At 39.7% G+C, this 16,567-nt stretch overlaps 1 protein-coding gene across 2 annotated transcripts in view; it reads left to right on the top strand.

The window, feature by feature from the left end:
• The window catches only part of UNC5C (unc-5 netrin receptor C), a 232,771-nt gene that overhangs the window by 146,522 nt on the left and 69,682 nt on the right, over positions 1 to 16,567 (top strand). For both annotated transcript variants that reach the window (XM_048941227.1, XM_048941226.1), the window contains exon 2: positions 5,497 to 5,718. In XM_048941227.1, the coding sequence (XP_048797184.1) occupies positions 5,497 to 5,718 (222 nt within the window). The remainder of the gene's footprint in view (positions 1 to 5,496; positions 5,719 to 16,567) is intronic.

The raw sequence follows: 16,567 nt of genomic DNA, 5'->3' as shown, positions 1-16,567 counted from the left end.
CACTGCAGTTCTGCAAGCCAGCAGGAGTACATAGGCTCCTCTTGTTTCTGCAGCTTCTGGCTTTCCAATTCTTGAACTCTCAGCCTTAGCTCATGCAACTTCAAGCTGTGTGCTGATGTCACACAAGAAAGATGATGATCTCTGTTCTCTTTCAGCTCTCCCCAGCTTTCTGAGAAAGGCTGGTCAAGATAAAGTGGATACAATGAAAAGTATTACTGCATCAGATTTCTGGTAGCTTAGATTTTATTTATTTATCCATGTATTCATTATGTTCAGTATAGGAGGCCTATCATCAGATAAAAGAAACCTCTTTCCTGTACTCAAGTTGAACTAAAAATGCAGTATTTCAGATGCCACAGATAACCATGCCTTGGCTTTAGAAAGGGCTCCAGGTTGGCACCTGTGCCTGACTATAGATTGCACATTGCTTCCTGGCCCTGTATTGAAGTTGCTTCCTTTGGTGAGGGTAAAAGAAGAAAAGAAAGGATGTATTTGAGTTTTGTTTTGTACCTGTATTGAGAGCAGACTCCTGCCCAGCAGCCTCCTGATCTACACATGACTGCTCAGTGTTGATGGTTTTCATTCTATACCATGCAGAGTTTGCGTTTGTCTTTCTGAGGAGGTGTCATTCAAGCCAGGTAGGATTGTCTGCACTGAGCCCTTGTGGGTGCAGGAGAAGTTCATTCTTCTCTTTCATATTTATTTATTTTGTTTCTGAACAGAACTCACCCATTTCATTGAATGCTCTATCAATCCTCTTCCCTTCCAGGCTGACTAAATATGATGCTGTTATAAAACTGTAATCTTCCCAGGCTTTTTGGTGAAATCTTTCTTCTATGAGATACTGAAGAATAAGGTGTGAGTGCCTCATAGTTTGCCATCCTTGCCATCAGTTTGCTGCAGGGCTGACAGAGTATACGGTGCTGAGAAAGCCACCTTCTCCTGTTCCTTCATAGGATAAGGAGGGAAATACGCTTTCTCTTTTCAGTAGGCTCCTGGGATGGGATAGGGACAAGAGGGACCTCTGACAGGGCAGTAATTCTCTCCATCAACTTGCTTCTTGCTTACACATAGCATCTCATTGCATCTTTGAAGAAGTCCTTTTTCTCCCACTTCTCATGCTGTTTGGCTTAATTTTCATGGCAAAGTTTCTAGTTCAGGCAACATAAATGGGCTATAAGGTAGAAGCACGCTGTATGGTGTGCAGGATTTTTGCTTTCATGCTTCCCATCTGGTGGCAGCATGATATTGCATACCCTTTCTGCGAATTAAGAAAATTCTGGGACCATAGGACTTAGAATTGAGTAATTTGTCCCTTTCTGTTTTTTTACGTGCACTGTAAAACAAACCGTTGCCTCCATCCTGAGAAAGCTGTCTTACCAAGCTAGCACCTGCTGTTAATCTCACAGTAAACAATACTCGTTGCTCTAGAAAGCTTTTAATCATAACATTAAAAACCAAACAGAAATCCCATCCATACAGTTAGCTCCGGCTGCTTTCTTTGCAACTCACAGGGAATGATCTTGCCGAGTGATGGGCATCCAAATGCAAATGGAATTAGCTTCACAGCCATTCATTTTAAATTGCTCTTGACTCATTCTGAAGTGAATTCCATTTGAGAAGAATTTGCTGCAGGTCTCATGTGAGGAGATAATGGTCCTATCTATTATGATCTAAGCAATAATAGTGTAAGTCTCGCAGTTCAGAAATATAGTGAGTTATACACTGGGCTGATGAGAATTAAATCTCGATATATAGTAATAAAACTAGTGATCTAGAGATGAATAGATTGGTGTATGAAACACAATATTTTCCTGCCACAGATTAGAACAGGGATACTGGTCCATAAAAAGGAAAGAGTACTATAAAATCTCTTTTTCCACTTGTTATGCTTGAAGAGCTAAAATACATACAGTTTTACAAACAAGTGCATGAAAAGAATAAAGACATTGACATCAAAAGGCTCTTGCTTAGTAAAAGATTTGTTTTAGCTTCATAGAAAATTAAACTAAAATTAAACTAAAATTTCTATGTGCATCATTCCGTGCCAGCTTCAGTGCTGATTTCAGTAACACTTTACCTATTCCTATAGATTTTGCATTTCATTTGCACTTAAAATATATATATAATTGTCAGATACTACAGAAGGCACATAGAAAAGCACGTCTGTATTCAGGCCAGCAACTAAAATAAAAAATCCAAATTAAATTTATAGATTAAAAGGACTTTTTAAAATTTACTCTCTTAATATGAATGAATTGCATAAGTGAAATCAGTTTAGTGGTACCATTAATCAGGTCTTTTGTCTTGCTAACATAAATCAGTCAATAACAACAGATGGGCTGTACACTTTATTATGTGAAAATAAAGATGAATGTGACATATTGCAGAAGTAAACTTGCAGCTCAAAGTTGCTGAGCACAAAAGGGGATTTGTTATAAGAGGGCAGAATGTGCATGACTTGTGTTTCTATTTGCTCAAGGTTGTGAAGAAGCCATGGCAGAATGATTGGCCATCAAGTTTGTTTGTTTCCTCCAGGCAGAGGAAAAATTGTCTACCTCTTTAGCACAGTTCAATAAGAGCAATATAAATCTTGCTTCCCTATTGACCAATTGGGAGATAAAAATTTTAAATAATCAGAGAGAATCATCAGGAGACTGAGATCAAACTCTCAGATAAGATTTATCCCCTTGTATAGAGAAGGAGCACACTGTGGGAGCTGACCTCCACCTACTCTATAGAAACAGACCCACTGGGCCAGTAGTTGCAACACACTAATTCCGCAGAATACTAAGTCAGTGCTCTTTTGGACGGAGGAATGGCCCATGCTGAACTGGTCAGGAGAAACTTTGATGGAAGGATTTATAAAATCATTGGAAACATGGCTTAATGAAAGCACAATTAATTAAATGACTTTAAGTTCTGCTGAAAGCTTGCTTTGTAGAGAGTTGACAAAATTCTGAGCATTTTCAAGTATTCTGTATTGATGTTTTCAGAAGTAAATGTGTTTGATCTTTCAGAATAATTTATATGTAATACACTACCATTATAATTACCCATTCACATTGCTGCAAACATCATCTAACAGTATATAATTCCATTTTAAAAAACCACAAAATTTTATCTAAATTTGGTTCCAAATCCCACTCCAAATGAGCAGCCTGTGTTTTACCTGTAATCCACCAACATGCGACTTGGATTGGGTCTTGTTTATTTGCTTGTCGGAATAAACTTTTCCAACAATTTGAATGCAGCAAGCAAACTCATACCTCTGTCTTTTCTGCAGCTCTCTTCTTCCTTTTAGACTTTCTATTTACATCTTTGCTAAGATGCAGTTAATTGGTTAGGCAGCAGAAGTATTGCTTTAGTAATGTGCTGAAATCTAGAGGTGAAAATAAATACATTTATTCTTCCAGTCACCAGAAATTAGTGAAGCAATACTTGTTTAATTATGAAACATATGTGTGCTTTGTTAGTTTCCATCTGTCTACTCCTGATTTGCAATTAAATGACCAGAAGAAAAAGATACATCCTGTGGCTATTCAGGGGAAATGATTCATCTCTAATGTTGCTATGCTGCATGTGGCTGTGGAGCAAAGTGTGTGAGGGAGGGAAGCAGTGGAAAAGTGGGGAGTTACAGGCAGAATGCTGGAAATCCTTTTGCTTCAGTTCAGGCATGTGTCTTTGTCAGGAAACCAAATGTCATGTTGCCTTGCTCACTGAATATCATCATTCCCTTTGGGAAGAACTGGAGAACAGAACAGAGCAAGGAAGAAGTACCTAATGAGAAGTGGACAGAGGACTGCAGAGAGGGTGTCTGAAGTGGTCAGAATGGAAAGAGAAAGAGGAAGGAAGGAAAGTGTTAAATATTAAATTGAACTATTTGGAGCACTGGAGATGGAAACGGAATTGTTATTGTATGTCACAGATGTTCTCTTTTCTAGAAAAATACCAGGCTGTATTTAGTGGTCCTTTCTTCGTACATTTAACAGCTCCATTGTGTTATTTCTGAAGGAGTGATGTGGCAATGAAACAAGCTCATTAAAATAGGGAAAAAATGGTAGACAATTAGAATTAATGTGAACGAAGGTGAACTTATGCTATATTCCTAAGCAGTTCAAGAAGCTTACAAAGTCTCTTACTGTACAGGTTTCTCCCTGGGCAGCCAGCTTCCTTCTCATCCCATTTCCTTTTCTGTCACTGCTCTTTCTCATCATTCTGCAATGCTATGGCTAGAAGAAAAGCCTTCCATGTAATTCTGGGCATGTCCTAGGTAGGGGAAGGAGCTGCCTGGCATTTTGTCTTCATGAAGACTGGCAGGGACGAGATAGCCAGCCTCCTGCAGGACTTTTAGTTTGATGTTCTGTGCTGTTTTATTGCTCACCAGCAACGTCCATCGCTGTTTATAGTGATAACTGCTGCAGAGGCAGAAAGGAGGAGGTTGAGTAGAGCTCTCAGGACCATCGAGCTTATTGCTGATGGATCTGTCACCATTTGGCGATCTCACCCGGCCCCACCCTGCCCTAATTCTTGCATGCATTGACAGCAAGTGAGTGGGACAGGGGTTGTTCTCAACTGAAATGATGCTATCTCCACCAAATTGGTGTTTTCTGGTGTATAAATACTAAGCAGAAAGGGGCAGAAGGGCTTGAAAGAGAGGTTTTTGAAGAAGGGAGCGAGAGAAGGAAGGTACGTGGGTTGGGTGTTTTTAGTGATTCCTTCTGTTTGTTTGGACTCTTTTCCTTCTTCTTCAGACTTCTTGCACTGAATTTACTCATGACAAGCAGCTCCAGGGAGGTGCACAGGTTCCTTAAATCTATAGCATGGGTTTCACTGGGCCAAAGTTTCACCCTCTCACAGCTGCCGTGCCCTGTGTTGCAGCTCCTGCATCCTCTCCATGGTGGGAACAGCACAGACGATGGTGCCACAAACCAAATACATTAAATACAGCTTGACACTCTCATTAACAGTCTTCACAACAGTCTGAATGCTGAACAAAGAGGCATAGACTGGACATGCATTTAGTCTTCTGCTCTTAAAGAAAATTTAAAATTTTTCATCTAAAATGAAAGGCGTTATTTCCTATTTGTTACATCCTCAGCCTATACTTGCTCTGTGCATTCACTTGATTAAACACAGCGATAAGTCACAATAGTAAAGTGTGTCCTTGAAGCCTTCAAAAGTTTCTATTATTTCTTTTTACAGTTTTTCAGTCAACTCTCCCAAGTGCTAACATAATGTTTTATTGCTTGTGTTGCTGGTGATGATAACAAAGGGCTGTTCCCAGTCATGTGAATGTGCACATCGCTGTCACATCACGTAGAGAAAGGAGAACTGAGGATGTAAAGAAAAAATTATTCTAGTCTGCAAACAGCAGTGCATTTACTCTGTCTACGATAACCTTTTATTTGAAAAGCATGATCAGGAAGTACTTGTGAATCTTTGACAGCTGAATTTTGGTTGTTTCATTTGCCCTTCTTGTTTCTTTTTTTGCAGATGATGATTTTTTTCATGAACTTCCAGAAACTTTTCCTTCTGATCCTCCAGAGCCATTGCCCCACTTTCTCATTGAACCTGAAGAAGCTTACATAGTGAAAAACAAGCCTGTGAATCTGTACTGCAAAGCAAGCCCAGCCACACAGATCTATTTTAAGTGCAACAGCGAATGGGTTCATCAGAAGGACCACGTGGTGGATGAGAGAGTAGATGAAACCTCTGGTGAGTTTCCATTATGTCATGAGAATTAAAATGCTTCATATCAAGCTGACCTTTGTAATCTAGCAGCTATTCATATGGCAGCTACTTTTCTTTACTCCTGATACAGTTGTGAATTCTGCAACTGGCAATACTGAGCAGTAGCTGTCATAGCACAGAGGTAGTGTCCACATCCTGGTCAGTTAATAAAATGTGATTTGTAGAGGGTCCTACTCTCATCTGAGCCAAAAACCATAAGGACCTTGCACAAGAAATAGAGGATTTTTCCTTAGCCTAATCTACCCCTTTGTTCACTTCTCTAGTGTCACAGATTCTGAGTGGTTGTTCTGTATTTTAGGTACAGACCAAGAACCATAATTTCGAGAAAGTGCTGAAAAATATATGGGTTGTTCCTAGAATAGGGTTTTTCATGGGGAGATCTGGGGGAAAATAGAAAATAGAAAAAAATTAATTAATCATCTTCTAGCATGATTCTATGAAGGAAGGAGAAAGTACATGTAAGCACAGTTTAGAGCAGGGTATTCATCCATAGAAAGCACCTGGCTATTATTCTGTTACATTTTTCACCTGCTCCACAGAGCCCCGTATGATGGAGAACAGTATGTTAGCAAGGAAAAGAAAGAAATAAAAAGCCCAGAGCCTCATCCTTCCTCAGTCAGTATTGGAAATACAATGGCATTCATGGGGGCTGGAAGCGAAGCTTAAAAACTTGAACTATTATCTAGAGGAAATCAAAGATATGATTGTTCCAATTTGGAAAGACTGGTAATCAATTGAGTTGGAGTAACATGCAAGGAGAGAAGGGAAACTTACTTCAAAAATCAAAACAGCAGTTTTGATGGCTCTGAGAAATAGCAGGATGCTAAACAAGAAGGTACCTTTCATTTGGGAATTACACCACCACTTGGTCTAATTACTTAGAAAAATAACTCCACCAGATGTCTTGGAAGTCTCTTGTGAACTGGCTTTTATTTGTTTCGGCTCATTTATTTGTACAGAGATCAGAAGCATAAGCTTTTAACAGTACTGTGGTGCTGTCAGCTTGAGAAAGAGAAGGTGGGTGTAGGGAAGAAAGACTCTTGAAAAATCTATATTAAACTTAGGGCCTCTTTATTTGATTGTAAGAATAGAATATTACAGCAGGGTGGATGCAGCAGAAAAACTCAAAAAAGAAATATCTTAATACATCAGCTTTTTTTTCTTTTCTTTTTTTTTTTTCCATCCATGGTAGTGCACTGCTGTGAAGGACAAGCAAGAGAACAGCTATCACTGTTAGTTCTTTAAGCTTTTATCAACATCAGTATTCAGTAGCTGCATTGTGGCTTCTGTGCAGTACAGTCAGAGGCAGCTTTGAAAACGAAGGGTCTGATTTTTCTCAGTATCCTAGAAGAACTAAAACAGCATTTGTTTTGAACTCAGCAGTTATGTGCTGATCTAGAGGAGGAGAAAAAAAAAAGTTTCTAAATGATTGTTTTCAGGTTTCTTCTTCTTTCTGATCTGAGAAGGGGAATTAACATTCCATGTAAACAATGAAAAAGTACGGCAGGCATTCTTATGGAAAAGGCCTCTAAAAATCAGTTGTGAATCATGTGCTTCAAAAGATAACACTAACAACAAGCAGTTATCCATCCAGCTACAAAACAGAACTGCTGAGTAAAGTGCTGCTTTGTAGTGAAAAAAGGAATACATAAAATTCCTGCATACTTCTTGAGTAAACTGACTTGAATCCCAGAAATCCACATATGGTTAATATATAGTCTAGTGTTAGTGTATTTGGTAAAATTGGTGCAATAATGCCCAATGAAGTGCAAGATGGAGACAAAAGCATTATATTTATTCTAAGAACTTTAAGCGTAACAAGACAGAACAACAAATTATTGAGAATACTTAACAATAAATGCATTCTGCAAGCTTTATTATGGGAGTTAGTTTACATTTAGGAAACACTGACTTAAAAACCTGGAGCCAAAATAAGAGCAAGAAGTTACAAAGCTGGCTCATCCTGTTAGCAGCTTTGCTCTGCAGCACAGCTTACAGGTCTGAGAGAAATTCTGATGTGTGGACATTAGTTTTTAATGCAAGTGAAAAATTCATTGCAACAGTTTTTTTTTTTTTTTTAATCTCATTCTAGAAGAACTTCATGGTGCTGCAAAACAATTTAAAGCAGAGAATGTAGAAGCCTAGTCTTGAAAAGAGATGCAGCTGAATATATTAAGGACAAATGTTTTGAATGATAAACAGCAGCAATTACATGTAAACAAAACCCATATCCAATTAGAGAACCTACATTTGTCAGTCAGCCTGGTTGACATCAACTGGTTGGTTAATGCATATAACAGGTGCAACATTTACGAATCTTTCTCTACTTAAAATGAGAATCTACAGCAGATAACAGAGTGTTGGATATAAATGGATAAACTGTATATTTAGTAGGAGTAAAGTTGTAGGTAAAATAGAAATGTTTTTTTTTTTCAAAATAATGGAAACTCAGGAGAATGTTTAGCTCCTCTGCTGTAGGAGGAGCTGGAGATTAAGCTGTAGGATACCATGACTTTGAGGATTCGTATTGGTGCCTAAAGTGAGAAGGTACTAAACATAAGAGGTGATCAGCTTGGCAGCTTGCACCAACCATCCTGCAAAGCCCTTTGACTCTACCACTTTTGAGACTACTTAGGTCTCTTTTGCTTTTTTTGGCTAGCTAGCATAATAGTTATGACACAGGGCACAGTAGTAGCATGTGAGCTGCATAAAGGATGGTGAAGGGTTGGGAGCTCAAGCCTGTGCTGCTTCTGGCTTCAAGCTTGTGGTTAAGGAGGCTGGAGAAAAAGTCCACATGCCAGGATATGCCTAGCTCTTATGTGTGCATGTGTTGAGGGGGTGTGTGGTATGTATGAAGAAAGTGGGTGCATTTCCCTGTCTGCACGTGCAGAAAAGCTCATGAAATTCAGTCTGTCTTCTTGCAGCACCTCTAACAGCAAACTCCTTGTTTACTCACCTTGTAATAACCCAGAGCTCAATTATAAAGTAGTTCTGCAGCTCCATCTTGTAAGCCAAACAACTGAAAATTCAGCACATTCTTCTCCTGTGATGTTTTACCACTCCTAAGGTCTGTTCTGCACAAATATGAAGAGGTGCACCATGCTGAGGTGCTCTTCAGCTGCCATTTTTGAACCAAGCTTTCCCTCTCTGGCCATCAGGTAGTAAAGCAGAGCAAAGGAACCAGATAAACAGGCAATAAAATATTTGACAGGAAAATAGTAAAGGTCAAGTATGCTTTCTTTTCTACAGCACAGGTTATAGGAAAGAGAGGTGTCTAAAATACAGGTATAATGCCAGCAGTACTTCATTTAGAAATTGTAAATGATGCATGAAAGAGGTAAATATGCTTTGATTTGTGAAAGATTATATGCTCATGGATTTTGAGCCTGTGGCAAGGAATTAAATCTGCCTAGAGATAATTAACTCTTCTTACAAGGCAAATTTGTTTCTGCCACCAATAAAACTAGAGAAAACAGCACAGCAATAATTGTGTGTAAGAGGAGGAATGAGAGTGCAGTCGTACTCTCATTGAAGAGAGCAGCTAGACACTAATAGTGACTATATTAAAAATGCTAATTTTTAAGAGGAGAGGAATAAACAATTATCCTGCATTTGCTTATACATATGTACATATATATATATACATGTGTATATATATCTTTTTCTTTATAATGGAAAAGGTACAAAGTCAGAGTTATCAGAATAATATCTTACATGTACCTATGCACTTTGCAGTGTGTGCTATTTTAAACAGTAGGTAAAACTTTGCTGTGAGGAACATGCACAGGGAGTCTGTGGGAGTTGTTACCTTCTGGTTGGAGAGAATGAGAACAGTAACAGTGACAGGGTGTTCTAGTACCACTTTATTTAATCAAATTGGCCTGAAGAGAGCCTGGCAAAAAATTCCAGTGATTGAGTCTGTGAAGCCAGAAGCTTTACTTAGAAGATCATTAAATTCTGCTTTAAACTTCAGACTCTCTGGAATTTTTCTTCTTTATGAAAAAGTTAAGCATTTTCATAAAGAAGTCAAATGGGTGCTTTGAAAATCTCTAGTGCGGATCTTTGACTTTCATTTCCTATGTACATGAAATACAAGACAAGTCATGGTCTATTTTTTTATGTTTTACTGGAATATTTTCCCAGTAATGTGGAAAAAATATATGTAAAGAAATAAGAACACCGGTTTTAAAAAGTAAAAATGGAAGTTGTTTTGAGGGAGCACATTTGATTTTATGACCGGCTTTCATAAAAGATAATAGCAAAGAAAGTAAAAGGAACCCTGCAGAACTGCTGCTCCTGAGGGCAAGAGAATTCCACTGTCAAAGAGTGGGAAGCTTAAGGGCGTCAATAATTATTAGAGAAATTTTTGCACATTTCCCAAATTATTATGCCTCTAAAAATGGCTATGGCAAAAGATTTTATCTTGCTTGTCTGTTTTTTATGGAGAAATACTTACATGCAGAGAAAACGTTCTACGGTGGCAGAAAAGTTGCAGACATACAGAAAGTCACAGAATCACAGAATCACCCGGGTTGGAAGGGACCTCAAGGATCATGTAGTTCCAACCCCCCTGCCTAGCAGGGCCACCAAACATACACATTCAGATCAGGTTGCCCAGGACCCCGTCCAACCTGGCCTTGAACACGTCCAAGGACGGGGCATCCACAACCTCCCTGGGCAGCCCGTTCCAGGGCCTAACCACTCTCCTTGTAAAGAACTTCCCCCTAACATCCAAGTCAGTGTGCACCACTTTAATTTGTCCAGAGGGATTAAATGCTGCTAAATCAAAACAAATACTGCCCTGTTGTACAAGAGAGAGAAATCAGGACTACTGCTTATCCGTTTGGATATGCATTGAAATAAATAGCACCATAAATACATACCAAACACCAAATAGCCCCGTAAATATTAAGGTGAAATGATCTATAAACCTTCTCTTGCTCTCTGCAATGGCAGTGACTTGTACTTCTTTCTCTGCTTCAAGCAAAGAGAAAACAATGTTTGGAATACTTCAAGTGCTAATGAGATGAATAGGGCAATTTGGTCAACATTTGGCCTACAACTTATTTTTCTCCGGGAGAGAAAGACTCAAAGAGTTTACTGATTCCCTCCAGAGTGCTCCCAACTAGCAGCAAGATGGAATAAAAACTCCTGCACCTGTCCTGAGGGCTCAGGTAATGCAAAATGAACAAGTTTATTTGTGCCATCACAGTGGAAAGACATGCTGAGGGAGGCTCTGTTAAGGAGCAGGTGAAATCACCAATTCTTTTATCCATCTCTGGCCTTCAGAAGCAGGATCTCAGGGGACCTAACATCTACCAGGACATCCTAGTGCCCCTTAGCCCTCAGCAAGGAATAAAGGTAACTCCCTGTACTTCCCTTGAGCTGTCCTTTCCACTCACTCACCACTTCTCCTCAAATCGATAAAAACAATGAGGTTAAAATCTGGATCAGAATAAGATTTCTGTCTGCTGCAGGTGGCTTCTCAGACTGCACTCAGCAGGGTAAATATGTTCTTCTCAGACGGAAGTCTCAAACTTCTTCATTTCAGTCTCTTGACATAGCTGCTGCTGTGATTCCTGTGCTTACCTCCTGCCATTACCTTTTCCCATTAATAATGTATTTCTGGATGACTTGTAGATTTGATGAAAGGAGACTGAGCTTTTGACATCTGGTCAGCATTGATCTGGCAAATAGGAGGTTGTTACCTTAAGCAATGGCTTTGGCAGCATGTCAAGGGAGTAGGCATCCAGCTAGCTAAATCTTTAATAGTTCTCCCTCAACAGGAAGATCAAAGATTGACGTCTACCCTTTTGCCTTTAAGGCAGTTCTTGCAGGATGCTGCAGCCAAGACAGCATGGAGAAGCCTCCACAGTGACTATCTGCTATTCTGGCACCATTTACAGAGACAGAAATATCACTTTCACAGCACTCTATCACTTTCTTTTTCTCTGTGTGTATAGATCTCATGAAAGCTCTTTTGGTGTTTGTGACATGATGTTTTGAGGCTGCATTGCCCTAGCAAACAAAAGCCCCAACAATTTGTTTGACCTCCAGCTAACATTCCTTGTTGAAGCTGGGACTTTTGATCATACAAAGATCATCTTACACCCTCTCATTTTCAGCAGTTGTGTGCTTTTGTCCTGGTATTTTTCATGAACAACAGAAACTATTGGTACTGTTAAAATGCAGCGCTTTCTTGAATATCAGCTATCAGAACTTAATTTAGGAGTTTAGATATGAAATTTAGGTGACATATAAGAATGAATCTAGGAAAGAAGCACAGAGGGGTACCATTTTCCTAGTTTTCTCTTTTCCTTCTGCATGTTTTCTCTTTTCCTTCTGAATATATTTCTTCCTTAATGCCTATTTGCTTCTTCATGACCTCAAAAGCCTCCTAATTCTCTTTATTATTTTTCAAGTGTTCAAAATATGACCAGTTTCCCTTAGCAACTTCAGTAAGGAAATTGCAAGTGATAGTAAATGCTGCAGTTATGCCTCAGCCTGCAATATTTTGACTCTCTGGGGCAGAATACCACGGGATTATGTTAGTATGGGTAACTGCATATCATAAATAAGAATTGTTTTCACTCCACTATTGTCATAAGCCATTTTATTTTGTTTGTCATTGGATCAAATCCATTACAAACATCAAGCACTCTGATTCAAAATAATTATTTATTAGCAACATATTGCCAATTTTTAGTTTTATACCTTCAATACTCTCCCCTAATCCAACTCATTTGGAGGAAATTTAAAAATGTGTCCACATGTCTTTTCTAAATGCTTCTATTAACGGTTTGGAGATGTGGGCTGGAATTTATACTCTAGTCCATCTCCTTTAGTAATTCTAACTGCTCTCTGCAAGGATGCTATAAGTGAAACATGCCTTATGAATGGTTTGAAAGGCTACAGCTGATCCAGAAAGAGCAGCAATCTGTGTTCCCAAGGGACTGAGATTCTATGGAAAGGTACAGGATGTTTACTTACCTAGAAATATATGAGCAAACCCACAGTATTTTCCTATTTGACATTTGGTTTGGTGCTATTTCAGGTGCCACTCAGGCCTCCATTCTGCCCATCACTCCCTGTGACCTTGTGGGAGGCCTGTGCCCATCACTGCTATGAGAGGAGCTCTCTCTTCTCCTCTCCCAGCTAGCACCTCCCAAATCAGCTACTGTCAGTGTGGTCCCTGGCACATCCTGATCAAGCAAATGCCCCACAGCAAAGCTACTGTAGGCATTTTTGCAAGAAGACAGTTTTTCCTCTTTTATCTTGAGTAATTAGTACATTTTGATAGAAAAAGAGCCTTTTTGAAAACCTCAGAAGCAACACATATATGCTCCTCCAGAGAATCCCCATTTTTTGGGAAAAAATTCCCAGAATTTGTTTTGTTTTTGTTGTTGTTATTGCTTTTTTTTCTTTTGGAGGAAATAGACACATCACTAAGTTCAGTACTTATCAAAGGAAGGGAAGTTATATTTTTGTGTAGAGAATAAGTATGTTAGGCCATACATTTGCTATCCTGCTTATAGGTAGTACAAAATCATCAGATGAACCCATAATTTTTTTCTCTTTAGTTAGTAAGATTGCAACAGACCTTGTAGATTTTGAATTTAGCTCTATTGAGTATAGTAGTTATGGTAAATAATGCACTTATAATGCATATATTACCATATAATTAATTTCTTCATTAATCGTATGGTGCTACAGAGGGTTTTTATCCCTGTAAATACTTGTCGGAGGCAACTTCTAGCTCTTCCATCTAGACACCTTCTTTTAATGCTCGTAGCTCGGAGCACCTCTCTTTTCTTGTGCCACGGCTGTTGTTATGAGGGGACCAGCCACTTCCTGACCTGGTGTTCCTGTGTGCCAAAACAATGTGGTGCACTGATGTGTTAGTTTGGGCTCGTACAAGCTTCAGTGCACTGAATTTTCTTGCTGTGTCCTGCAAGGTATTTGGGGATGCTAACAGGGGGGCAAAAGGAGCTCCTCCTCTTTCTGCAAGTTAATTCTGCTTGGGCTCTTTCTGTGAGTAATTATGGGCTCATGAGAAGAGTGATTACAAATTTTCTGTGGGTTTGCCATGTGTCTTTGTGCAAATCACTCCACTTTTCTGTTATTTACCTCTGCTGAGTTCTCTGGGACAAAAAGGTTCAAAATATATCTTACCTTTTCTTTGCTGAGAACAAGTGATAGCCCTGTTTTCACTAAGCAGACAGGCCTCCAAATCATTGCTCAGGGGGCAAGGCAGATAGCAGATGTCACACACTGCTCTGCTCCATGCAGGATCTAATTTTGTGCTGCCTGTATGGGTTCACATCTTGTACTTGTTTTGTCCTTCCTGTGCATTCCTTCTTCATACTTACTGAACAACATGATGTGATGGGTACCATCACAGCTGCCATTCACTGCTCTTTCTCATCATGTTTTAATGGGGTGCCTTTCATAACTCATAACTTCTCATCCTCATATTTTGATTGTGAGAGCAGAAAAGATGTCTTTCATCAGTCTCTTCTGCATCTCTTCATCCCTCTGAACACTGATCTTTGGGCCCTCATGGCCTCTTTCATTATTTAGTCCTAGCTTTTGATTTTAGAGAGGATTGCAGTTGTCTGATTGCTGCTTTGGGCTTCTCAGTGGCTTGTGTAACAATACCTCTGCAATGAGTGGGATGTGGGAGCAGGCAGACCTTCAGGTTTACCTGATGAAAGTTACTTCACTTAGTGCACTGGGCCTCTCTGAAAGCAGCTGCTTAACTTATTTTTGATACAATAGTCAGCATACCCCTAAGTCAGCCATGAAATGAACACAGAACAACAGTGACAGAAAACGGTGCGGCTGTGACACATCTCCCCCAGCCTTCTGTTCCCATGTAAGTAGGCTAAAAAAGGGAAAAAACATTTTGAGAAGGCTCCCAGGTGACCCTTTGTGTCATGTCGTGTTTGTCCTTGGTTCCACAATATCTGCACCAGCCACTGAACCATCTCACTGCATCAAGCACACAGAAATGGGGCGGCTTCACCTCATCTTTGCTTCTCAAATCCATTCAGAATGGGTGTGGTACATGGATGCATATATGCATGGATGTGCTTTTTTGTATAAGTATGTCAGTAAGTCATTAACAAAACAACTTGATGTACATTTTTACCTTAAAATGTTACAAATATATTTATTTAAAGATATACACACAAGCCCATTTATTGTTTCTTTCCTTTCCCAGCTCTTCCACTATGCAAAGAGAATGTAAACACGCTGTTCAAAATTCAGATGCTCTCTGGTGGCTTCCCAGGTGTTTGAAGTTCAATAGAATTTTTTTCCCCCCTAATTTCCTCACTTCTTCTAGTGAAGTGCTAAACAACCATTATTCTTTTTTTTTGCCTGCACATTGAGATTCATCTGTAGGCTCCAAACTGCCTCAAAAGTGCTTCAATTTTGCATGAGCACTAAGCTGGGGACTGGGAAGCATTACCCACTGCTGAAGGCCCAGATCATTAGAAAGAGCATGTAAATCCTCTGAACCAGAAATAAAAAGTGCGCAGATTTTCTTTGTGAAGTATCAACTGCAGCTTTATGTAAAACATGAACCTCTGGCAGGATTTTTTTCCTGGCCTTTGGAAAAAAAAAAAAAAAAAGCAAAAACAAACAAACAAACAAACAAAACCCAAAAAGCAACAGTATCTTTTCTCAGGCACATGTGCCTCAACCCAAAGCAGGGAAAATTGGGCTTGGACTCAAAAGCTGCTAAGAGCTCATCCTCTAGCTTCCCTGCATGGGTTCCCCTCTACATTCTGCTTCTTCCTTTCTGGGCTGCTGTGCAGTGGGAAGGTTTGGGTGGGAGCTTCCTTGTGCATTTCTTTCTGCTCCACCTCAGGGATCTAAAATGGCGATGGCTGTGGTAGAAAACAGACTTATGCTTGCAGCAGTTTTTCTGCAGAGTCCTGCTATACCAAAGCATGATTATTTCTTTTATACTAGGAAGAAGAAAAAAGAAAAAGGGGGGGGAGGGGGAAATAGCAACAATAAGCACACATTGTTACTTGTGGAAGAGAACAGCACATTTTGGAGCAATTTGCGCATATTAACACAAAAATACCATGAAACAAAAAATAGCTTCCATTTTTTAAATAGTGAGGGGAGGTTGTTATTGTCTCTGAGATGTTTATAGGTGAAAAAGAGCAATTCAAAGTAATTTTAAAGTATTGAACATATAGAGAACACCAAGGTGTCTAGATAATCATGGAATTGTTTGAGTTGGAAGGGACCCTTAGAAGTCATCTAGTCCCACTCCCTGCAATTAACAGGGACACCTACAGCTAGATCAGATTGCTTAGAGCCCCATCCAGCCTGACCTTGTAGATCTCCAGGGGTGGGGCATCTACCTCTCTGGGCAATCTGTGCCAGTTCTTCCCTACCCTTCTCATAAAAAACATTCTCATTCTATCCAGCTTAAATGTTCTTTCCTTTAGTTTAATTTCTCCTTGTCCTGTCACCACAGACCCTGGTAAAGAGTCTGTCCCCTTCTTTCTTATACTACTGTTTAGATACTGAAAGGCTGCTATCGGGTCTTCCTGGAGACTTCTCCAGGCTGAACAGCCCCAGCTCTCTCATGCTGCCCTCTTAGGGGATAGGAGAGGGATATCGCACCTGCCCTATGAGGATGAGCCCACACAGCCATTGCCTGCAGCCCACCTACTCCACCCCAGCAGGGGCCAGGGCTTGCATTTGTTTTCCACCCGTATCCAAGAATGCAATTTTGAAATCTTTCTTGCATCTTACAACACTCGATCCTTCAGATGTTAATGGGAAAAGA

The sequence above is a fragment of the Lagopus muta genome, chromosome 4, assembly GCF_023343835.1.
Source record: "Lagopus muta isolate bLagMut1 chromosome 4, bLagMut1 primary, whole genome shotgun sequence".
Taxonomy (NCBI): domain Eukaryota; kingdom Metazoa; phylum Chordata; class Aves; order Galliformes; family Phasianidae; genus Lagopus; species Lagopus muta.
Note: the sequence above shows the minus strand (reverse complement) of the source record. Positions and strands in the feature narration are given on the sequence as shown.